Raw genomic sequence first — 25,072 nt, forward strand, 5'->3', positions numbered from 1 at the left:
TACTTTATTTCTTCCTTTTTAATTACATTTGTTGATTTTTTTATTTATTTATTAATTTTTTAATATTCGGCATGCAGTGAGGAGTCTGCTTCTGAAACTGTGAATTAAATATGTCATTTTAAGAGGAAGAAAGCCAAGTGGCTGATACAACAGCCTAACTTTAATATCTCTGGTTAACAAAACACTTGCCTAAAGCAAAGCCAAAGCACCCCACAGGAGTTCTCTTTTCAGTGGGAATTTGTTAGAATTATTTATTAAATTTTTTAAAAAATTTTGCACTTTTATGATTGGATTGGACAAAAGTCATGGACAAAAGTCAGCACCAGATACTTTTTGCTTTAGTTGTAAAATTTGAAAACAAATGATGAAGAAACCAAAATAAATAAATGACTCTATTTTATGAAATTGCAGTGTAATGGGAACCAGACTCCTATCCAAACGAGCCTCCAGATACAGTCCGTGCCTGCTTTGAAACTGTAATCACTGTCTGGCTATGTGTGCAGGACACACAGGAGCATGTCTGGCCTGTGAGATAATGGCTTTGGATTTGCAACATGGCCCAGCTCTCCTGAGCTCTCCCCTCCACCCAGACCCACCTCAGCTCTCCCTGCCCCAGCCACTGCAGTGCCTGAACTGATGGCACAGATTTTGTGAAATCTGGGGGGGGGGGAGGGTCGTTTGGTGGGAGGTATGGAACAGCAGTGTTGTCCAGCTGTAAAACTGTTTCTAATCAGTTTTTAGTAATGAGTCAAGGAAATGTAAGCATTAGATATGTTTGGGTTTTAATTAGTTTGCTTGCTGGAAATCCTTTGCTTGTTAATCTGTGAAAAATTACAGCTGTCAACTAAAACTTAGGCAAGAATCCTCTATAACAGTTTTTGGAAGTGATTCTTCTGAGGATGCCCAAACTTAGATTTAAGCTCCTAAGCACCTGAAGGTGAGGATGTTGACCACTGGGTGAAATGTAACAGGACAGGCTGAGTTCCCAGGACAGGTCTGCTGAGTTCTTGTGACAGGTCCTGCTTTACATCAGGAGGTGAACCACTTGGTTATATCCAGGGTACACCCTCACTTGAAAGAGAGAGTAACTAATGCTGTAAGGCTACTGGCTTATCACAGATTTGTTTAACAAGTCTAGCAACTGTACACCAGTTTCCTCTGTAAAACAAAAAAAGCCTACACTAAGACCACTTATTTCCTTTCCCCTCCCTTTTATGTAGCTGTAATCCTGTTTACTGCAAGTGCTTCAGAAACGCTAAATGGGGGTTGGAAATATGTGAGCAGATGCTCAGAAGTGTTTGGCTTTTTGCTGTTCCTTCTGTCACATCTTTTTACCAGATGCTTTTATGTCTGCACTAAGCAGAGTTCATCCTCTTGTGTAAATTGACTGAACACCACTTGCAAACAAAATTTGAAAGTTAATTGACTTAAATAGATTCCTTGAATACACTCTCAGTGGTGCAAGTCCAGTTGACTACCAAGTCATACCAACAGAGTAAGTTAGAAAGTGTGTGGAAGTAATACAGAACCCTGTGTAAAACTCCTCCTTTTCTCTGCTAGTGTTTAATTATTGGAGGTGGCCCATGTGGCTTGCGGACTGCCATAGAACTTGCCTTCCTGGGAGCCAAAGTCGTCGTCGTGGAGAAGCGGGACACTTTTTCAAGAAACAATGTGTTGCACCTCTGGCCATTTACCATCCACGACCTCCGGGGACTGGGAGCAAAGAAATTTTATGGAAAATTCTGTGCAGGATCTATTGATCACATCAGTAAGTATCTGAGGGTGTGGGTGCTGTTCTGGTAAGAGGCTGCCAAGAGCAGGAGATTAATGGAGAGTTTCTCAGTTTGACAGAAAGTTCATCTGCCTTAAACGTGCTAGTGCCTGTGTGCACACACACAGAGGAAAAAAAATGGCCTCATTTAAGCAAAATGGCAGTAGAACAAGTTGCAGTCTTATGGAAGCAGCTTTTTTGTTAGTCTGGACTTGTTAAACAGTAGGTTTTGATTATGAAGTGTGAAGAATATTGATATTCATTCTAGTATTTTCAAGGTAGACACAACTCTAGTCTGAGGAAAATATGCGAAAGTGGGCTAATTTAGAGGGAAGTACGATGTAAAATCTTGTATCCTAAAATGGTCAGCATATTGGTTAGCAGATCCTTCAAATATCAAGAGGGAAAGCTCTACAAAAGTATGCTAAGCAACTCAACTGAAATGAGTTTTACCCACAAGATTGTGCTGCAAGAGGAAAAGGAGACGGAAGAGAACAACATCCTGTGGTGGTTGCTACATTTGCATTCATCACAGTGTAGGAAATAATACTGCTTCAGGCTTGTGCTAACAATGAATATCAGTTCAGTAGCATGCTGGGAGCAGCTGTGATTGCTTACTTATTAAATAATACACCTTTGTTACTTGCTGTCTGCAGGTATTCGACAGCTTCAACTTATCCTCTTCAAAGTCGCACTTATACTGGGCGTTGAAATCCATGTGAATCTAGAATTCGTGAAAGTCCTGGAGCCTCCTGAAGATCAAGAAAACCAAAGTATTGCTTCTCATACTGTAGTTCTGTTCGCAGTAACTTCTTTTTATGTGGGGCATTATGTGAAGTCATTCAAGGTAGTTGAATTCTGTTTAAGGAAACGGGAGTTTTTTTGCCCTTCTTGTTCAGCAATCTTTGCTCTCTGCAGTTGTAGGCGTGATAAGTATCGTGGAGACAGAGCACTTGTAATTCCTAAAATATGACCCAGGCTGAGAAGCTGAGGTTTTGCACTATGCCTTCTGGCATGTGTTTGAGGCTTTGTAGGGAGTCTGGTGTGGCTTCTTGGTATCTTCTTGCAAAAACAAATTTTGATTGATAATATAAATATTGAGGATGGATTAAGCGCCCGAGGCCTCATTTTGCTTTCACATTTGATATAACTCCCACTGGCACATTGAGTCTTATCAACATTCTTATGCAAGATTTTTAAACAAAATAGAGAGAGATTTCTCATTCTTTTTTTTCTATTTTTAAAAAAATATTAATATTTAGGGTGTAGTAGCAATAGAATATTTTAAAGTTTTACTTCAATTGAAATACTGTGCTATCTCTTAAAAGGATCATAAGTGACAGTAGAAAAAAATGTTTTAAGTAGTTGAAGTATATATAACTTTAAAATATGGACAATACTAACACATTCACACAATCAGCATTGTGTTAATGCAAAAGTTAAATTGTGCTTTGTGAGTATGCTTCCATTTAACTTCTATTTAGAAGACAATTAAAAGCATTGACGATGGAATGCTGTTTTTCTTCTTTTAATATCCAGCTCTTCCTAGCTGTAACTACATGTAAGGTACTGCCCTGATAAGGTTATTTATGTGAGAATGAAGTGCTTAAGCATGCTCTTGTGGTATGGGTCTGAGAGGAAGTTTAGTGCAGCAGGTGATCCAGACAAAGGCTTCCTTTTTTTTTATTGTCAGTGTACAAGCTTGACACCTTGCTAATACAGCTTGAGTGTAGCTTTGACTGCAGCAGAACTTCCCTCCATCAGGCCAAGGCAGAATTCAATGAGAAGTACATGGTTTATTCTAGTGACCTTTCTTCAGACTCTGAAATCCCTTCTCCATTGTGTTACTGAAGAATTAATCAATATCATTTGTGTTTTCAGAAACAGGCTGGAGGGCTGAATTTCTCCCCATGGATCACCCTTTGTCAGAGTATGAATTTGATGTTATTATTGGAGCGGATGGCCGCAGGAACACCTTAGAAGGTGGGTGTTGTGAATGTGTGCTTTTATGCTTATGTATGGTCTTTAGGGGATCTTGAAAGACCTGGGAGTCAGAGGAGAACACAGAGCAACAGGTTACCTTTCAATCCATTGATGTCTGCGTGGAAACTATTATTTTGTGTGGTATCTTTTTCTTTTGTTGTTAAGTTGTAGCTCAACTACAATTTAAAATTGTTAAAATGAAGACATTAAAGGTCGTTACTGCTTCTGAGCTCTGTGTGTCTGCATTGCCTACAGAATGCATCACAGTGCCATTGGGCTTGCTTCAAGGTTAAGTAATTATATTGTGATTTAACTTCAAGGAGGCTGACAAGATACATGTCAGGAACTGCATAGCCTTTGCTGTTGTGCTGTAAATTTGCCCTGTATGTTTGAACTAATGACCAAAGGGTGATTACCAGGTATTTAGTGAAGTCATCAGAGGTATCAGTGGTTTTGTAGAGGAGATTGAGCTTCAGAAACAATTACTTTGGAAACAATACCAACAGATAATAAATAACTCTAAAGTGTGTGGGAGGAGAGGGGGTAAATGCTTCATGAACTTGAGTCACTGTTGAGAATTCAGACCACCTGAGCTGTTTTTCTTATCCAGACACTGGATAAGCTGCTCCTGTATCACAGGAACAAACCTGTTACTTAATGATATATTTCCCTTTTAGGTTTGCTTGTATCCATGCTAATTTCTGTTCCCTAAGTACACTGTTTCCTTTTTCTATATTAGCTTCATAGATTGTCTACTTATTCTTTTATCTGCCAACCACAATATGGTTACAGTTAATTCCTTATAATACTCTATTGGAAATTTCCCTACCCTGTTGTCCAGCTGTGTCCCATAAATGGCTGTTTAAGTAGTCAAATACCAGCAAAGTGAAATTATTCTTACCTCAGCTGTAGACTATTGAGAAGTTAATGGTTATCATCATACCAGGAACTAAGGGAGTATTTGGTGTACTGAAGATACATACAGAAGCTGTTACTGTCATATTAAATCTATCCCAATGGAATAGCAAGAGCATATCAGGAAGCATAGAGACAGAAATTTGTATTTCTTCTCATAAAATTCTCTCGAGTCATCTGCAAGTGGCTAAAAATATTCTAAACACCCTTTGTCCTACTTGATAATTTAATTATGGATAAGGGGAACATACAGATGGAAAAACTTAAATGTTTAATTGCAACAGTGTGGCTTAGTGGGCTTTTTTTTTGTTGTGAAAAGAGGAAGAAAAGGTGGAGCCAGAGAGCAAGGAACTTCAGTCAATCTCACCTTGGAAATATAACAGTTAAACTACTGAATATTTTTCAACCCCAAATACTTTTGAAAAATCTCATTAGCTGGTGGTGTGTGCACCTAAGCACTGCTACAGGGGTTTCTGTTTTTCAGATCTTTCTCTGCTGCTTTTGACTGCTGATCTCTTGCATCTTTTTTCATGAGCTGTTTACCACCTATGTAGCAAATACCTAATTTGCTATTTAGCATATTAAAAATTCTCAGTCCACTAAATTTGATCTATTCTATTTCCAGACATTGCCAAAAAAATTTGTTTTACTTTAGTCATGATTTTCCCTTCTTCCCATAATTCCTCTCCAGACTTTTTTTTTTTTTAAATGAGACTTTATCTTGAATGCAGTACAGCTCCAATTTTGCAGCTGAAAATGGGGAAAAAAGACTCTTTGCATTCAAGGGAATTTTGGAGGAATGATGGAATGTACTGATGGTGTGTTGTTTGATGAAGTGTAGGACTAGATGTAGGAAAGGCACTGAGCTGCTCCCTCTCTGAAGTCCAGTGTGAATTTCCAGTGGTTTTAATTCTTTCTCTTTGCTTACCAGGTTTCAGGAGGAAGGAGTTTCGTGGAAAGCTGGCCATAGCCATCACTGCCAATTTTATAAACAGAAATACAACTGCAGAAGCCAAGGTAGAAGAAATTAGTGGAGTTGCTTTTATCTTCAATCAGAAGTTCTTCCAGGACCTTAAAGAGGAAACGGGTGGGTGCATCCTCATTTTTTCCACTACCAAATACAAGAGTCAGCAGAGGCCACCCTCCTATTCTTGATAACATCAATTTAAATATTCTGCATAAAAAAATTCCTAGTGATAAAATGTTGTTGATGTCAGAATCTTGCAGATGGAGGTGTCCATTTATGGTACAGTGGGATATTTTTTTAGCTGAGATGTTGCCACATCATAGCTTGTTTTAATGTTTAAATTTTTCTCCGCTGTAAAAATGTCTGCTATGTTGAACAAATTTAAAAGAGCATTTTCAGGGTCCAGAGATTTCCCTTAAGACACAGTTTGTTTTGTTTCTATCTGTTCACATACTGAACAGCTTAAAAACTTTGAAAAAAGCTCTGCCCTTTTGGGAGGAGTTTATTCTTGCCTTTTGATGTGTAGAGCTGATAAACTGAGAATTTATCTGCTGTAAATACTAAAAATATAAACTGTGAAATACTTCTTAATGGAAAGAGGTTTCAGAGTAGTTGCACCCACTGTCAATACAAGCAGTTCTGTTCTTGATTTACAGCTGATTTTTTTTATTATTATTATTGAAAACAAAAGTCCTGCTCAGACCAAATGCCAGAGCCGTAGCAAGCTGAAAAGCAGTTTGTTCCCTTGGCACCCAATTCTACCTCAGAAGGCTGATAATGCTGTAGTTAACTGGCTGTTCCATGAAAGAAAGCTGAATAACTTTGATTGTGCTGAGAGAAACTCCTGTGGGGTGAGGCTGATCTCCTCTCATGTTTTGTTTTATAGCATTTTATCCACTAATACTTCACCCCAGCAGGGAAAGCGAAAGCATCCCAAGAAGGAAAGGCACCTGTGGGAATCACTCACATGTTGTTAGTAAATGACACAGGCAGTGCCCTGCACTTGGTAACAAATGTATTGTCTCTTTTCAGGGATTGACCTGGAGAACATTGTTTACTATAAAGATAGCACTCATTATTTTGTGATGACAGCAAAAAAGCAGAGTCTTCTGGACAAAGGAGTGATTATTAACGTATGTAAAAATGCTGGCTAAACCTTATTTTATTTACATGGTGCAGAATAAGTGTGAACATCTGCATAGATGTTGTGGCATGTTATAGAGGGTGTTTATAGACTTAATTGCTTCATTAAAGCTCAGGTCACTTGGATCTTACTCTGACTTCTTTAAAATTCGCTTTTACCTTCAGTCAACACAAAGTTTCTATAGAGAACTGAAAACAATACTCTCTAAATTTATCAGTTCCAAAACTGGCTGAAATGGGATCTTGACTCACCTTGGAAATACGTGGTGTGATCATTGCACCAGAAAATAAAAACCTCATTTATTTAAAGGTGAACTTAGCACAGCTATATCCAGTTTTATCAGGCAAATAAGGAAGCATAAAAACCTACCCCAGGCTAAATTGCAAATTCTCAAGTGGGTGAAATATGGTAGAAGGAGGCTTATAAACACAATGGCATGAACTTTCAGAGGAACTTGGGTTTTGAGGTCTTTTTTTCCCTTTTTTTTTCTTTTTTTCTTCTTCTGTAAGATGTAGGGGTTTATTTTCTTTTGTTTCTAGAAAGTGTTATGGCACCACTTAAATTTGTCTTCCTGGAAACTCAAGAGAGGTTAATTTTTCTTGCAAAGTAAAACAGTGCCAAAACAGTCGAGTGTAATTTCCTGAAGGAAGTACTTGTGGGGAACTATCAGAAGGTTTCTTGGCTTTCTGGTGGGACCACTTAGCTCAGTGCCATAATTCCCTGCCCTTTTGAAGGCCAGGGGCTCCCAGGGCAGAGCAGCTGTCCATGACCAGCCAGGGTGGGAGTGGGGAGGGGCTGAAGCCCTTGTGGGGAGTGGGTGATGAGCCCTGGGGTTGTAGGGCTGGTGTGGGGGCAGTCCCAGGAGATCTGTGGGGAGTTTGGAGAAGAGGAGCACTGGCTGTGGCTCATCAGAGCTGTTTTCCTGACCTACTCAGGTCTGAGTGGAAAAAAAAACCCCAATCCAGTCTGTCTGAAACAACTGGGCTAATAGCGGTTCTGTGGTATCATCCTGCGATTAGGGGTCTCATCCGTGATTAAGCTGTAAATAGAAACTGCCTTATTAATAATCACTGGCTTTAAGTAGGATGACCTGCAAAGGCAGGGTCCTTCAGCACTCTGGGGGAAAAAAAAAAAAAAAGAAAGCCACAGGCCAAAACAGCACAACAGAGAAGTTTGAATGTGGTGTCATTACTGAGATGTTAAGTCAAACCTTGAGGCTGAGCCCCACATGTTGTGTCATCAGTATTTCTACTCTCATGTGGTTTGCACATGTGCAAAAAAGCATTGCAGAGGTGATGATAACATCTTTTGATGGGAGGGAAGTAATGATATGAAAATAACACATAACCAAGGAACTGGGAGATGCTATAATATCCTGTTGCCAATAATGCTCCTTGTTCAGTGTTAGCATGGAGATTTCCTGTTTTGGGGTTAGTACAGTAACCTATGTTTGTGTATCAGCTTTCTGGAGGAGATGACAAGTCTTATTTGATTCTTTATGGTGTGAGTTGTGTGGTTCCCACTCGTGCTGTAAGACTGCAAGGTTGCAATTCAGGAGGACAGTGGATTATCTCATCCTACATGCTTCTCTCCTTTGCAGGACTCCATTGATACAGAGTTGCTGCTCTGCGGAGAAAACGTTAACCAGAACAATTTGCTGTCCTACGCCAGAGAAGCTGCTGACTTTGCAACCAATTACCAGCTGCCTTCCTTGGATTTTGCAATTAATCACTATGGCCAACCAGATGTAGCAATGTTTGATTTTACTTCCATGTATGCCTCTGAAAATGCTGCACTAGTGAGAGAGAGGCACAGACATCAGCTTCTAGTGGCACTTGTTGGAGATAGTTTGCTTGAGGTACCTTGGAATGTGTTCCAAGTAGTCCATGTTTTTTTCGCTCTTATTTCCTTAATAAGAAGGAAATCTCCAACCATTCAATCTACCCTCCTGATCAAAACAAAACATCCTCTCTTGCATGTCCTTAAACAGTGGTATCTTCTTTGGAATAGACTTTTTTTCCCCTTTTTCTTTTCTCCTTTTTTATGCCGTAGTTTGTCGTAGCTAATGCTTGGCTGGCAGCCTCTGGCTGAGATCCCATTTCGCTTTATGCAAGTTGTATTTCTGTCTGAAAACTGTGAGCTCTGTGTCCTCAGCTTGGGTGCATGGCATAATTTTCCTGACTGCCATTATGGAGAAAAACTTGATCCAAATTATTGTTGCAGGCTCTTTGCCTTAATATGTTCTCTTTTTTTTCTTTCTGAAGTGAAAAGTGTATGTTGCTATGTCCTTTTCTTTTTTTTTTTTAACCCATGCTGACAGCATGAAGCATTTGAAGAGTCCAAAGCAAAATTAGGAGATGAGAAGGGCATAATTTTTTTCCTTTTTTTTTTCTTTGACTAATTCTTGAGTCTTTTTTGTTTTTTCCTCAGCTTAAACTTTTTGAGGTTAAGAATTTTGTTTTTAAATAGAGAAGTTAAAAAAGTGAAAGAAGCAATCTTTTTCATTTCATTCTCAGAGGAGAGATACTGCAGGCATTGTCTGTGCTGTATTTTAACTCTTTCTGGGCTATTTTTCTAAGACAGTATGAAACCCTAGACCCCAAATTCGCATTGCATGTTACTTTTGTAATAAGACCTTAAGAAATACAAGGAATTAAAGTGTAAATGCTTCTTACAGCCCTTCTGGCCGATGGGTACTGGCTGTGCAAGAGGCTTCCTGGCCGCTTTTGACACTGCGTGGATGGTGCGGAGCTGGGCTCAAGGGAAACCCCCCCTGGAGATCCTTGCTGAACGGTGAGTACTGCTCTTGTCTTCTCCATCGTTCCCAGTGTGTTCAAGAGTCTTGGTAGAAGGCAGTGGATTTCACAATGGCATCAGGAGAAATATTATTCTTCCCTGTAGTGGCGCTGGGATGAAATCATCCGTTCCTTAAAATTACAGAACAATTTACAGTGATAACCAGCTGTTGCTCTGTGAGCTTCTGCACACTAATACAGAGACCTGGCAGTGTGCAGCACATGGTTTAAATCACTTACTTAAATCACTAGTCATTAGAATTAAGTGTGATTCTTAAGGACGTAAACGAAAGATACTTTGTATCAAAAAAACACCCCCTCCAACCATCTCAGCACCTGTTTTTTTTTGTTCTAAAAAAAATACTTAAAGAACTCTAAATAAATTCTTCAACATTAGCAGCTTTCATGGTTGGTCTCTGTGATTTAAACTCTGCAGTTTGGCTTAGTAGCCCTGATATTCTCTTTAGGCTAATAAATGTGTGGCAAAAGAGAATTACTGTAGTGCTGCATCATAAGCTTCTCTGTGTAATGTCTCTTTGACTAGAGCAAAAAAAAATTCTGTAATTAAGGACACCAGCAATCCTGGTGTCACCATGGTCTGATGGTTGAATTTGCTGACTTTGGTCGTGCTGGCAGCTACCTTGCTCTGCTACAGCTGCCCAGGCTGTTCTGGGGCAGATACGTAATAGTCATGGTTGTGGTAATGTGAGTAGGAGCATTACTAACTACAGCACTCTGGGAAGTTTTAAGATAGGAGCCTGTGGGATGACTCAAGCAGGGCATAGACCCAAATGGAAAATTGAGCACCATAGTAAAAAAAGCTGTGGTGGTTATTGCAGGATGACAGGATTTAGTGCTGTTATGTGGTAAAGAAGTTACTCCTTGGGTGGATGGTAAAACAAAACCAGATGACTGGGTGATGTAATCTTTTTTTTTTTTTTTTGTCCCTCTTCTTTTTCTTGGTCACTTCCTGCCTCAGGAAAATGTGGGCATAAGTTCTAAGAGCCTCTCTTTTTGTTGTCCTTTTTCTGTCTGGCATCCTTCTGCTGAGTGGGGATAAGAAATGGGATGGATGCATTATGCATTTAGTGCATGACATTTGTCCTGGCAGAACCAAAATAAGGTGTAGGTAGCTGCAAAAAAAACCAAACAAAACAACCTCTTTTCATATAATGAATATTTATTTTAATATATAACTCTTGCATACTTTTTCCTCTATAAGAGAGAGCATTTATCGACTCTTGCCTCAGACGACCCCTGAAAACATTAATAAGAACTTTGACCAGTATACCATTGACCCAGGAACAAGATACCCAAACTTGAACTCGAGCTGCGTTCGACCTCATCAGGTCAGTACATAAAAGGCTTGCTTGTGAAATCAGTTCTTTTTTTGCCTAGGATAAATAGAGCTGCAAGTAGTGTGCAAACAAAATCTTCAGGAGACTCCTTAATTTAGAACCTGCTGCTGCTAAGGTTAACCTGGAAAGAAAACCCTTATTTTCTCTCCAAGCAATTCTAACATTATGCTGCTAATTGCTTTTCCTTGTAGGTGAGGCAGTTATATGTCACCAACGAGTTACAGCAGTGTCCTCTTGAAAGAGTGAGCTCCATCAGAAGATCGGTGAATCTCTCCAGACATGGTATGTGGCACCTCACGTTTGCCGCGGCTTAACGTTTGTAGCCTTCTGAGCGTGCGTGAGCTGATTGAAATGTTTGGTCTCCTGTGTAACTGCAGAGTCAGACATTCGACCCAACAAGCTCTTGACGTGGTGTCAGAAGCAGACGGAAGGATACCGGAACGTTAACGTCACGGACCTCACTACCTCCTGGAAGAGCGGCCTTGCCTTGTGCGCGATTATCCATCGCTTCAGGCCTGACCTCATGTAAGTGACATCTGCAGACCTCGTTGGGTGTGTAGGGTACATGAAGCACTTACTAAAGTGTGGTGCAAGACCGACCAGAACAACACTGATGCTCTGCAGTCCCCTTCTGTGGGTGTTTTCTGCAAGGAAATGCACACCATTGCCAGGGTTGGGGGGTGGAGAGGGTGGGGTTGGTTTTGCTTTGTTTTTTCTGTATGTCCTTGCATGCCATTTAAAAAGAAATATATATGCTTTCAAAGAGCTGGGAAGGCTTTGAACCTTATGATTTATCGTGTTTGTGGGAGTCATGTGTCTATTTAAGATGAAATTTGTGGTGCTTGGAGAATGTGAAGAGCTGCATTCCCAGGTCCCTGGAGAAAGGGTTTTAGTGTACGTTTAAAACCACAACCATAATGGCACTGTCATGAGTTACAGAAATACCTGGGTGAGCCTTGGATGAGCCATCCTCTGTTTTGTAGTGGTAGGTGTGACAATCATGTAGGGAAACGTTGGACTATGGAGGTGGGTTTTGCACAACTCTGTCCAGAAGAGCACAGTGCCCTTTCATGTGTGCTATGCAGCAAGGGCTGGCCCCTGGAGATTAACAGCCTAGTGACTGAATGTAAGCCAGCATTCCCCTTTTGACAGTGTTTCTGGGGTCCTAAGGCTACAAGACCCAACTTCTTACGTGTGAATATTTTGTAAGGTCCCTCAGTTAGATACGAGAGGGTCAGTGTGTAACAGGTGTCAGGAAATGGCAATTGCTGGCACTGCTTGGTGCAGTCGGTGGGGTGATTCTCCTCTCTCTTCACCAATCTCCAACATGCAGTGGGTGCATTCTCTTGCCTTCCTACACAGACTTAGGAGTCAAAAATGAATTATTGTTAACCTCCCTTTATTGTGGATAAATGGAAGGAATGACTGAGCTCTTTTATGAGGTGTGTTAAGTTGGAAAAAATAGGAGTGGTACCCAGGGTGCTAGTTTGTACAGTTTTGCCAGAGGAAGAGCTGAGATTTTAATGATAAGATTTTTTTTTTTTTTGCCTTGGGTTAGTTTTAAAAAATTAAAATTATGGATGTTTTTGTGACTGTAATGGGGGGGAAAGGATATAGAAAGCAAAGTAATTTTTGCTGTCTGTGTAAAACTTGTCTTTTTAAGCACTGCTCTCTACAAAGTCGATAAATTTATCTTCCTGAGCTAACAGACCTCCTGCTGTTTAATGCTGTGTTTGGATCTTGTTGGCTTTTTGTTTTAAATGAGCCTGCTGAAGGACTTGGCCAGATGAAAGCCAGGCAGGCAAGAGAGGAGGCTGCCTGTGGACTGTGGGCAGGGCTGGAGTGGAGGGCTGCCCACAGCCCCCTGGCTCCAGAAATGGGCAGTGGGTGGGTGAGGGAAGAGGAGAAATTCTTTGGCGATTCAAAAACTCACATTTGTTTATGAGGAGAAAGGAACTACCCTGTGTGGAGCTTTGTAATTTATTCACATGTTTATTTTAATCATGAATTTTGGAAGCTGTTCAAGAGATCAGAGTCTTAGAATAGGTCCCATAGAAAATGGATTAGAGAGTGGATAGCAGAGTTCCAGATGTGTGATGTACTTACTTAGTGCACAGCTAAATTCAGTTATGACCTGGGCAGTAGGTCCTTGCTCAAACTGTGTGTGTTAGTACCTTAAAAAAAAAAAAAAAGAAAGGTTAGTTGCTGTGCATGTGTGTGCACACACATGTAACAATTTTTTTTTTGTAGAATGCCAGCCTAAATTTATTCCTCCTGGCTTTGGTGATTTATAGAACTAATTGCAACTGAGAAGTCAGTTGCTGACGGATGAAATTTGTAGTAGTGCAGCTGTGTTTGGAGAGGAAAAAGGTTTCTTAGCACTTCTGAGGAGGAATTGCATTTCTTCATAAATGAGAGAATCCTTTTTTGTGGGACTACATCAAGATACAATTCAGTGAAAAAGCCTTTAAATTACATTCTGGCAAAGCCATTATTTGTAACATGATTTGTGTGAGGCTCTTACATTTGGCATTGTGCAGACTCTCTAGCTTTGGCCTAGTGAAATGCCTGTGCCTTCATTGCTGGTGCTGTTCTGTGCCTCTTCCATGGGCAAGGGAGCACTGCATGTTCCTGAGGGGAGCAGAGAAGAAACCAGTGCTGTGTTGTCCCTGCAGTGACTTTGATGCTCTGAACGAAGAGGATGTTGTCAAGAACAACCAGCTGGCGTTCGATGTTGCCGAGCAGGAGTTTGGGATCCCCCCCGTGACCACGGGGAAGGAAGTGGGGTCGGCCGGGGAGCCCGACAAGCTCAGCATGGTCATGTACCTCTCCAAGTTTTACGAGCTGTTCCGGGGCACACCTCTGCAGGCCGTAGGTAAGCCAGACCCAGGCTGCTCCTAATTCTTGCAGATTTGGGAAGCAGGAGCACTTCATCCAGGCTGCAGGCGAGCCCTGCTCTCGAGCCAAGAGTCCTTTCCCAGCTGAGCCATTCTGGCACGCGAGCGTGCCTGCTTCTGTCTGCAATAGTCACCCTGGGCTTATGACAGGAAAGGGGAAAACCTTGATTGAAGACCAAGGTTTTGTGGGTCCTTGGTGGTTTCAGAGAATAAGAGCAGCTGGATAACTGCTGCTTGACATCATGAAGTTCATGTATCAGGCTGTTAGTGTGACTCCCTGGTAAGGATGACTGCCCACAGCACATTCACGCCCGTGTGTTTCTCTTTCTTTTTTAGAAAGTCACCCTACGTTGTACACATTTACTTTTATTTGCCTGTGTTTCTTATATATAATTGCTACTAGCACTCAACTGGAAAGTTTTGGCTTAATCAAAATAACTTAAAAATAAATCTAAGTAAATAATGTTGTTTTTTGAACAGATGCTGGTGAGAAGCAAAATGGAGAAAATAATGATCTTGGTTCAGAAAAATCATCAAGCTCCCTCTCTAATAATTATTTAAATTTAACTTTACCAAGAAAACGAGTACCAAAGGTAAGTTGTAAAGGGAGAGTTGCTCTATAAATTATTCTTTGTTGAAAAGATGAAAGTAAGCTGTCAGGCTCAGAAATAAGGGGTTTATATGTATACTACTATTAAAAGACCTGTAAATTGAGATTTTTTTGAGTAAGATTTCACGGTATTCAAAACACACGTGCACACTCAGTCATTATGATGTTTGTAAGGATAAAACTGAAGCCTTGTCAGTGTGAAATGGCTGAAGCATTAATAATGGTCCCAGTTAAGCTTCCTCTGTAAATGCAAAATTTTGAATCTCAGTGAGAGTTTGGATGTACTTGGGGAGAATTCATATCCATTGTTAACACCAATGTTTGTTGCTGGTAGAAGTGAGAGGAGGATGATGTTTTATTTGGTGTGTTTGAGTTGCTGTTTTCAACTTGAAGTATTTGAGATCTCAGCTCCCTTATGCCTATTGACATATTTTATTTTTGGAGAATTTTCAAAAGTTGCTTTTAGGAGGTTTTGTGCAATGCTAGATACAAAGTTGTTGGTTGGGGGTTTTTTTGTTTTGTTTAGGGGCTTTGGGTTTGTTGGTTTTTTTTGAGATGGGAAAGTCTGGAATTTTCCTAGGCTGTTTCTACCTTTAAGAAAGACAGTACTGTAGCTCTGTATTCCTAAATATACGGCCATTCTGTTATATATCAGTTCAAATAATCACTGGTATACTAGGTTGGGAGGGAGTGCTGTTTTTTAACAAAAGCAGTGATTTAAGCACTTTGTGGATGCTATTTCAAGGTTCTGAAGTGAAACTTTCAACTCTTTCAGAAGTCACCTGCAACAGTGGGCAGGTCGACTAGTGTGGCTCTGAGATAATGATCTCTTAGTCATACCTGTGTACTTTTCTCTCTTGGTCACTTATTAATAAAAATTTATTGGCATGCTCTGTTATGTCCCTGTATTATAAGAAACATCCATGCCCATACATGCTATGATTAAAGACTCCAGAACCTTGAAGGATTATGGAGACCTGAGTTAATACTCTCTGAAATGGGACTACATGCAGTGAGAGAATTGTCTGTGTCTTTGAATGGATTATAGCTTCAGAAGTTTTATATGATTTAATTTTAGGGGAGTCCTAATAAAATTAGTTAGTAATAAACAGTTTCACCTTCTGCCTCTTCCTTAGCTCAGTTGTCTTCTTAAAGGAGACCTTAAGGGATTTGCTTTCACAGCCAAGCCTATCTTCATTTTAACTTCAGCTTAAGTGGGAGTGTCTGCACAGCCCAGCTCAGAGGCAGCAGTACCTCAAGTCCAGCTGGTCTAGAGGAGCAGCACAAAGTAGAGAACAGCATGGACTCCTCCACCAAAAGGAAGTTAACTTCTGCATGTTTCCAAAACACAGATATTAATGCAAAACTGTTCCAGGTTTTGAGTTTCCTGGGCTAGCTAAAAACCTTGTATTGACTACAATGATTCTCAAGTTCTTTCTCTGGTTGTTCTTGTTTGTGAATTTTTTGTTTTGGGGTCTTTGGTTTTTGGGGTTTTTTTGTTTGTTTTGGTGGTTTTTAACTGTATTGCTTCATTTACACCTATTGATAGACCCTTAAGTTTCACCTGGGAAAGTATGCATTTCCTCCTTCTTTTGGAATTCAGTGTCCTAGTAAACGTTCAGATGTACATGTATGTACTGCATTCCTCAGTATTTAAATACATTGCTTTCTAAATTTGTTGCTGTCATCTTGTAGAAATGTGATTTCTATTTTTTCACCCGGAGAACTACTCCGGAATTTCGAGATATTTCCTAGACTGACTTTTGTCTTGAATATTTTCTCTCCATAAACACATTTTCAAAACCTGTGGACACACAATTTCCTGGTAGTGTCGTACATCCCTGTTAGGAAATAATTTTTCCCTGTCACCCACATACACACAAACCCAAGTGACATGTTTCTCAGATAACCAAGCAGTGAGAAACCAAACAGGCAAAATAACATTTGCTTTTTCTTGTGGGTGACTTATTTGGAAAGAAAACCTCTTTCATGACCACAGTGTTGTTGTTTTTCCATGAGTTATTTGCAGAAATAAATAGACTTTCAGCAGTGGGGAGAGCTTTCCATTACTAAGCCATGCAGCCTCTGACTAACCTCCCATCATGAAATAAGCCTTCTGTCACAGCAGAGCTGCAGTTCTTGGCTGCACATGAAAGCACGAGGTGATTTGCTTGACGGGCCCCTCTGGTTTCCCACTACAGGGGCTTGTTAACAATGAGAAGTGGAAGTGATATTTCCCAAATCAGCCTGGGGAGCAAGGCTGACAAGACATTTTGTAGGAGGTTTTGCAGCTCTGTCACGGTTAGGGTGTGAAACCAAGCAGGATGGGTCAGGGTACTTGGGTTAGGACAGAGACTTGAGTGCCAGAACTGTCTGAAACTACCTGGGAAATAAAGCTCCTTGGAAAGCAACTTCTTGAGTCAAGAGTTTGACTGTGGCTTCAGTTTTATGGTTCTTTCCCCTGCAAAAGGTGGTGCTGAACATTATCCATTAGATATATATAGTATATGTTCTATTCAGGCTGTAGGAGAGCACAATGTTGCTTACTGAACTTTCCACAGCATCTAGTTTGTCCTTTTATTTGGCTGGAAGTGGGTTTCTTATCTGGGTGCAGGCTGTGGGAGACCAGGAAGTGGAGCCTGGAGCTGGTGTAGCTGTTCTGGCAGCCTGTGCTGAGCTGGATCATGTTTTCCATTCTCCTCCGAGTGTCAGCCGGGCTGGAGAGGAACTGAGATTTCCTGTGCTCCAGACTAATAAACGAATGAAGGTGTTTACACAATACAGAGCACAGTCCTTTTGGAGTCTTGCTCGGCAATTAAATTGCTTTGTCTTTCACTTCTTTGTAAATATGTTAATGCGAGTCCTTTATGTAAGATTTTTGAAAGGCAGGATCTTGTTTGCTCCATTCACTCAGGCAAATTCTGCTTTTATGTGGTACAGGCTATTATGCAGAATACATTATGCTATTCTGTTGTTCACTCTTTTGTGAACTGATGACTGTAGGTAGTGTAAAGCTGGGTTGCTGAGAGCTGGTGCCTGAAAGACAGTGTACCAAAGCACACAAAGTAATCAAAATACTGTCATCTGATTCTCTTGGTGTTTGCCCAGAAGTTGTTTGGGATTACTTCTAGTCACTGCATAATGATTTATTACAAACAGTGTATATGTAAAGAGAAAGGTTGTGTTTTTTGATCTTGCTCTCTTTATTCCTTTTCAGTTTTTTTTAAGTTGATTGAGTAATCACTAAGTTACAGTGTGGGCAAATGCAAATCAGTGGAATATGATTTATTGTTCCTAAAGTATAACTTTTTGTACCAAATCTTTGAGACTCAATTTAACAAGAAGCAATATAAATTTCTAAGCATTGACTATTTTTCAAGTTCAGCCAGACTGAGTATGAAGTATTATTGATTTGTGTAATCTCTAATTGAGTAAAATAATTAAATATGTGCATAGCTCAAGCACAGAAGTCACTTTGGTTACTTAAGTACTGTACTGTTCAGCCATAGTTAGGGAGGTGAACCTTACAAGGGAGACAGACCTCTAAGGCAGACAGCAACTGCTCCAAAAAGAAAATAAGACTGTGCTATCTGCATGCAGATAGTTGGGTTAAGAGAAATGTGGGGACTATAGGGAAAAAGTGAGGGGTTCCTGGATTTTGTTACTTTTTTGGAAAGCAGTGTAGTCTAGAGAAAAATTCCCAGAATAACTGATGCTGTAGTACCTTTTTCGTCAAGGATGTGTAAGTGCTTTTTGAATTATAAACTATTCAGTACTGAAAAGAGGAAAAGGTAAACACCAGAGTTATGGAGCCTGTGTTCAACAAAGTGTTCAGGCATGTGTTCTCCCCCACTGGAGTCCAATGAGAGCTCCTAGTGAGGGGTTGTGGGACAGTTTTTACATACCTGATACCTGCCATGAGGGCCCGCTGGGCGAGGAGCGATCCCCCAAAGGCTGGCACTGCTCACCCGTGTGTGCCTGGTTTAACAGGGGCCAGGCCTCCCCTGCCTGGTTATGAAACTTGTTATCCTGGGAGGAACTGCTGGGGTAAACTCAGTAACTCCTGCAGTAATCCATGGAACTTGTTTTGGCTTTACCCTTTCAGGTTGAAGGGAAAACGGAAGAAAACGAGACTAACAAGAGACGTCGGAAAGGTCTCCTTGGTGTCTTTGAGGAGGTTGGTGTTCCGTGGGGTCCATTCATATCCCAGCTCCTTGATGAGCACCAGAGCTGAGGAAGCAGCAGGAGTTGAGGGGGACAGGGCCAGGTCTTCTCAAGTTTGGCAGGAACAGAAAGCCTCTCCCCTAAAACCTTGAATTTACTGTGGTGTGCACTAAATCATTTGATATGGAGGAGAGCATTAACTAAATTGCACTAGTTTTCATTCTGACACAAGGACACATGAGATATTGGGGTTTTTTCCTTTTCCTAACTCAGTTATTTAGACAAATTTTTGTTTCAGGAGTTTGCATTGCAGCTTGGTTTCTAACCCCTCTCTGATTAGTTACCTTTCTGACTGTTTTATCAATAGCAGCACTGATTAATGTTCCTTTTTACTGTACTCTGGGACCAAAGAAAATATTTTTTGGTGACTTTTACATACTAAACAGTGTCATTTTTAGTATACTGTAGACTGTATTTCCTTTTACTCTTGGCTGATAAGGATATTATCTCTTTCTCTCTCTTCATGAGTGTTGTAAGAAACCCAAGAAAAACATAGTTTTTTGTTTTCTTGCAGACTTCGAGCTTTTCAAGCCAAGGGACAAATGCTGGGAAAGCACAGAGTAATGGCAGAGAAGGAATGAACCAGAACAAAGTTAAATCAATGGCAACTCAGCTGTTGGCAAAGTTTGAAGAGAGTACTTCAAACACGATTTTGCGGAGACAGGTAGGTCATAGATGAACATGAAAGTAATCTCTGAAATTAAACCACAGTCCCTCCTTGTGAGGGTGATGCAGATTTCCAAGGAGAAAAAAAAAAGAATCTGTTACCTGTTTGAAGTGGGTTGCCTTTTTTAATACTTTATGCAAATGAAAAGTATTTCTCTCAATACTTGGAGAACAAGTATGACTAATATAGATTGACTAATGCATATTAATGTAATGGATCTGTTATATTGAAAAGTGCAGTGAAATTGCAATGTCCAGAAATCTCATGTAAGTCAGCCTGTAGGACTTCTGTGTTGTTTGGAAGTCTAAACTGGCTGCAAATGGTATTGCAGGTGACTTTTTTCCTATATCCTGTGAATAAAGGACACTACATATCCAGTGGTGTCTTTCTTTGTGGAAAATTTAGGAAGTGTAAGAAGGGAACCTAATCTTTTGCAACATGTGTCTGGCTGCTGTTTCCATTCCTAAAGTAGGCAAAATGAAATGTATTTGTGCATTCCACAGCATTTTCATGGTTTGTTTTTAGTGTGACTCGTGGTGTTTTAAAAATAATCCTGTGCTGCCGAGGTAGGGGTGAGAAGCTCAAAACCACACTTTGGCCAGAAATGATCTGAATCAGCTGAGTTTGGATCTGTCACCTGAAAGATCTGAAAGAAGGGGTGAGCAAGGTGTTGAGATTCTGACAAGGACGGCCTCTTTCTTAATTCTTTGTGCTTGGATCCATTTGCTTATGTAAATATTTAAGTCCTCCAGTAGTGTAGGCTCTAGAGATGTCCAGTGACTTTCTCAATCTGTGAACCACTGTTGTTTGCACTCTACCTGACTACTTGGCAATACCCTGAGCTTTGTGTGTATGTGGCCAGAGATTTGCTTGGCCATGGTGAAGGAAGCCTCGATGTGTTGCTTTTAATAATGAACTGTCCTAAAGAACACTGAATGGGCTCAATTTTAAGTATATCTTTGGTAGAAGAGACTAATAAAATGGGCGGGTGACAAAAATTTGCAAAATGTGTTGTTAAGCTCCATAATAATGTGCCTTTTAAAGCAACTTTTATTTCTTTCTGCCTCAAAAGGTCTTTGAATCCTATTTACTGTCTTCCTTTTTTTTTCTCTTCACTCTGTCTTTACAACTTTAAAAACGCTTTACAAGGAGGTAATAGATAGACCAGCCCTGCTTGCTTCTGACCCTCCTGCTAATCCTCGCTTTGCTAAACCTGTGGATCCAAGTCTTCTTCCACCTCAACCAAAAAGGCAGGTAGGAACTCATATGGGTAACACCTGACAAACACACCATTTGTCTTCCTGCTGGTAACTCAGTGTTATTGTGTAACTACAAGATAGACAAAACAGTATTTGTCTGTAGTCTGCATAGTTAACAGATATATTTAGCTGAGAACTGTGAAAACCACATTAAAAGTTTTAAGGCTATTTTACACCTGCTTGACCAGATGAGAAAACTATTTGAAAGTGTGGAAACCACCCTAAAAACATAAGTGTTGATTTCTGTGTTACCACATTTAGACTTCAAATTGTATAAATGTAATTACATAGCTACATTTAATGTGTGGGAAGACTACAGCAGTACCTGAAAATTTGTCTGTGCATGTACTCAATGCTTTGGGCTGTTGTAATGATAAGGCAAAGCGAGTGTTCCAGCCTGAGGAACCTGGCAAAAATGTCTAAGATGAAAGCTTGAGCCTTGAAAAGCTGATATCGATGGCCAAGTTTTTTATTCCTTTAAGTGGAGTTTGTGATAAGAATTTCTGCTGAAAGCTCTTCTGCAGCATCATATACATGGGGCAAATTTTTGAAGACATAGTCTAAATTTTTCTTTTACTACTTTCAGTGACAGCAAACTCATCTCAAACAGAATTGATGCTCACTTTACATTAGTTTTAAATGGAAGTCAACATCCTGTAGTGGTATTTCAAGAGTAGTGAAATGAGATCTGTATTGCATGTGGAAATCCACAGATCAGGAGCTACTTTATATTAAAATTCAAATTCAGAGACCTGTTCTGAACTCCTCAGAAAATGCCTTAATTCTGAAATACATTGTAGCTTGACTTGAGCCAGACTAGATTTAGAACTATGGCAAGAACTACTGTTGGTATTCTTATAATTTGATTTTAAGCTTAGTCTCAGGCAGATGTGATGCTACAAAAACCAACCCAATACCTTTTCTATAAACCCTAGAAGGAGATGTAGTTTCATCTTCTGCACTGGTGCTGTCTGGGTTATTCACAAAAACTAACACAAACCTGGAGAAGGATATCCTACATAAAATACGTGGGACTGATTTATTTTGGTGCATGTGCACAAGCATCAGAGCTGCAGTAGAAAGTGTGCAAAGAGTGATGTGAGAACACTTTATTTCTAGTTCTGTGCATGCCTGTGCTGCGCTTTCAGAAGCATCCTAAAAAGCTGCATATACTGCATGGTGATGCAGAAAGCAGATTTTTTTTCACTTCAAGTGTTTCCCAGTTTCAGGTGGTAGCTAGGAGTGAACACGAGGTCAGGGAACCCAAACAGTCTTTCAATGGTTCTGATCATATGGCCAGGAGAGCAAAGACTGTACAAAAACCAGATACCCAGCCCAGTCTGTCAGAAACCTCTGAAAATCTCGCATCTGCCTGTTCTGCTGCATTTGTACTTTCTGGAGTGCTTGAGCGTCTTCAGCACCTGGAGGAAAAAATGAAACAGGTGACAAGCAACTTCTTTTCCTTTCTGTCTCTTAACTGCATTTGATAACCTGTATACTGTGTTTTTGCTGGCTATACTGGCTTTTTCTCTGTTGACTTTAGCTTATATTAAGGCAATAAGAAGTCTTTCTACAAACTCGCTATATTCTGTTGATATATGTGGCATTAACTGAAATCTCTCTTTCTTTTCTTGGCTTTCCTTCCCTGGCTGTCACTGCAGAAAAGAGCTCAGACTATAGCAAATAGGGAATTCCATAAAAAGAATATTAAAGAGAAAGCAGCACATCTTGCCTCAATGTTTGGATACATGGAGTTTCCAAAGGTGAATATTAAGTTTTGCACCTGAAGAAATGCTGAGCTAGAAGACTTGTAAGAATTCATGGATGGAAAAATTTGCAATGGTTTTGGTTTTAACTTTCTTTCCATTTTGTGTGAATCTGAAAAGTAATGTGGATTCCACTGAAACTTGTAAAAAAGCATTGTTTAAATATTATTGCATAATTTAACTGAGGTAAAATACAATCTAAATCGTAAAACTAGTCAGAATACTTCAGCAGGAGAGAAATGTGTTAAAATAACCTATGTCTTATGCTTAAGCACACCCTGGTAGCTCAATTTCTAATCAGTTGGTGAGCAGCAGTGCTTAATTAGTGCACTCTGGCTTTTCCTGTGTTTCCTTATGCTTTCTCCCAGCTCTACCTTACCTTACATCCCACTGTGAATACTTTGATAAAAAAGTTGAGTACAATAATGTTGTTTACTATGAAGGTGCCATGATGATTTCCATGGGTCCTCACTGTGCAGAAATAGAAGAACAGAACTATAGTTGTTACCTTTATAGTTTCTTTGATGCATGACTGTGAACTTAACCGTTGCTAATGTCACTGTCTCTTGGATAACTCTCCTGTTTCTGCTTTACACAGAATAAGCTACCCACTAAAGGCTTACCCCATTCTCAGCCCCCAACTCCCTCTTGCCCTCCATCTCATCATTCAGCTGCTGCTGCTGCTTCATCATCTGTCGGTTCAGCTTCCTCTGCTGTTCCTTCTCGACAGGTACTCTATTAACAGATTTTTCCTGTTAAATCCAAACTTGTGCTAAAGCTGCTTGGATGGAAGGTGCTGCCAGCAAATCTGTTCTCTAGGTTGTAATTCACATTTAAATCAAACTTCACTTCATTTACTCTTGTTAATTCTGCATGTTTGTAAGAGAAATGTCATCAGCAGAAATAGCTCAGGTAAAAGCTGAAGAACAAAGCAAATAGTTAATGGGTTTTTGCTTCAATCCTGAAAATTTTGCATTGCTGCTTATTTTAAATGATCTGTTGTTGGATAGTACCACAGACCATGCTGGAGAAAGATCTTTGCATGGTAAAGCAAACTGGATGCTGTGGGGTTGGTTAGTTGTTCTTGGGTGGTATTTGTGTTTCTTTTCATAAGAATATCTATCTGGTCTCTAGTGGAGAACCTGCACGGTAATGGTTATTTTAACTAGAGGCCATGCCTTAGCATTGTATGAGCACTTACCAATACAAGCATTTTATTGTTGTTTGTTTAATTATTTGTACTTTAAACTTGCTTCTGCATGTTCATTGTTAAAATACAGTTCTTTGAAACAGCAAAGGAAACGTGCATACTCTGAATGGAAGAGATCCTCAGTTCTTTCTACTTATGCTTGATGTGAATGGGCTGTGGAAGTTAACATGACATTGGCTTCTAACAACCTTTGTTTTAGAAGGATTTTGATTGAATGAATTTTGACCTTTTTCAGCTTTTCAGGGCAGGTAAAGGCCCAGGTTTCCTTTCCTTTGACCACTTACTATGTAGCAGCAGTCTGGGAGCATTGTAGTATTGAGTAGGGTTGGTGTGGAAATAAAGGTGGAGACATCAAGTTTCCAGAAGTATTGAAGGTGACTGCTGTGACCGGTGCAGGTGCTGGGGCTCTGCTGCCTGGCACATGACCCAAGTGCTCTTCAGCAAAATCGGGTGCCACCTCCGTTTGCTGTGAGGAGGAGCAAAGCTGCCTCCTCTACCAGCTTTTGCTGCATTTAAGTAGCTGCACTTTTATGAAATAAGAATTCATAAGTATCATGAGTATTGCCCAACTTCAGGTAAGCCACAGCTGAAGGTATTTTCCCATCTGGTGGGTGTCTGGCAGGGTCATATAGTGGAATTGCTCTAGATCTTTTTAGGTTATTTTTACACCTTGTTGTTGATGCTGGTTGGAAATCAGGCTCACAGCCTCAGCAGTAACTGAGCAGGTAGATACTGAGCTGACTTGCAGTTTGCAAAGGGCACATTCCTCGGCTGAGATAGAGCTGTGTTGAAATGACTGCCTGGCTCTCATTCCCCAGGGAAATAGAGGCCAGACAGCCCTTCAAGGACACTGCAAGCTCAGCAGGTGACTTACAGCAATAATCTCTAATTCCCTTCAGCTTCAAAATAATTCCTTTGCCTGGATTTACCTCTTACTTTTTATGACCTAAGTGGTATAGCACGTGATGGGTTTTAAGCTAAGTAATGGTTTCCAAAATAGAGGTCTGATGCTTGTTGGATTTGGAGAGCTATTGTGACTCTGCAAAAAGACAAAAAAACCCACCAAATAACTCTTCCCCCCCAAACAACAAATAAACAAAATAAAAACCAACCAACCAAAAATCCAAACAAACAAACCAAACCCAAGCTATCTGAAAAACCTGAAAAAATATGAGAGCTAGGCTCTTAATCACATGGAAACTCTGTGACAATAATTGGGATTTTAATGTGTTTTCTTGGAGAACATTTGGCCTGACCAATCCTTTTTGGGTGTTTTAAAAACTGCATTTTGTTTGAAGTGCACTCACAGCCTTTTATGAGTTTACCATTGTATTTAAATGGTGTAGCAAGAGTTCTCTGTGACTTGATTTCACTCGGGCTGAGTTTACTTCAACTGAAAAATGCTCTCTCTAGGGCTACTAGCAGAAGGCAGCACAGCTGAAGCAAGAAAATCTAGTTTTGTCACTAGCACAGTAAATATATATGTTCATCTCATTGGTAAATATT

General features: G+C 40.1%; 1 protein-coding gene across 2 annotated transcripts in view; it reads left to right on the forward strand.

Moving 5' to 3' along the window:
- LOC108502259 (protein-methionine sulfoxide oxidase MICAL2-like) overlaps positions 1-25,072 on the forward strand; it is a 150,074-nt gene that overhangs the window by 63,208 nt on the left and 61,794 nt on the right. Inside the window, exons 6-23 of one of the 2 annotated variants that reach the window (XM_017825000.1) lie at positions 1,561-1,768; positions 2,428-2,544; positions 3,653-3,754; positions 5,601-5,756; positions 6,669-6,769; positions 8,381-8,638; positions 9,458-9,573; positions 10,798-10,924; positions 11,125-11,215; positions 11,311-11,458; positions 13,609-13,808; positions 14,311-14,423; positions 18,546-18,617; positions 19,179-19,328; positions 20,481-20,585; positions 21,820-22,032; positions 22,252-22,353; positions 22,955-23,086. In XM_017825000.1, the coding sequence (XP_017680489.1) occupies positions 1,561-1,768; positions 2,428-2,544; positions 3,653-3,754; positions 5,601-5,756; positions 6,669-6,769; positions 8,381-8,638; positions 9,458-9,573; positions 10,798-10,924; positions 11,125-11,215; positions 11,311-11,458; positions 13,609-13,808; positions 14,311-14,423; positions 18,546-18,617; positions 19,179-19,328; positions 20,481-20,585; positions 21,820-22,032; positions 22,252-22,353; positions 22,955-23,086 (2,511 nt within the window). Of the gene's footprint in view, positions 1-1,560; positions 1,769-2,427; positions 2,545-3,652; positions 3,755-5,600; positions 5,757-6,668; positions 6,770-8,380; positions 8,639-9,457; positions 9,574-10,797; positions 10,925-11,124; positions 11,216-11,310; positions 11,459-13,608; positions 13,809-14,310; positions 14,424-18,545; positions 18,618-19,178; positions 19,329-20,480; positions 20,586-21,813; positions 22,033-22,251; positions 22,354-22,954; positions 23,087-25,072 lie in introns of both variants that reach the window. The other variant, XM_017825001.1, reaches the window with a different exon arrangement.

The sequence above is a fragment of the Lepidothrix coronata genome, unplaced genomic scaffold (genome assembly GCF_001604755.1).
Source record: "Lepidothrix coronata isolate B3197 unplaced genomic scaffold, Lepidothrix_coronata-1.0 Scaffold115, whole genome shotgun sequence".
NCBI classification, from domain to species: Eukaryota; Metazoa; Chordata; class Aves; order Passeriformes; family Pipridae; genus Lepidothrix; species Lepidothrix coronata.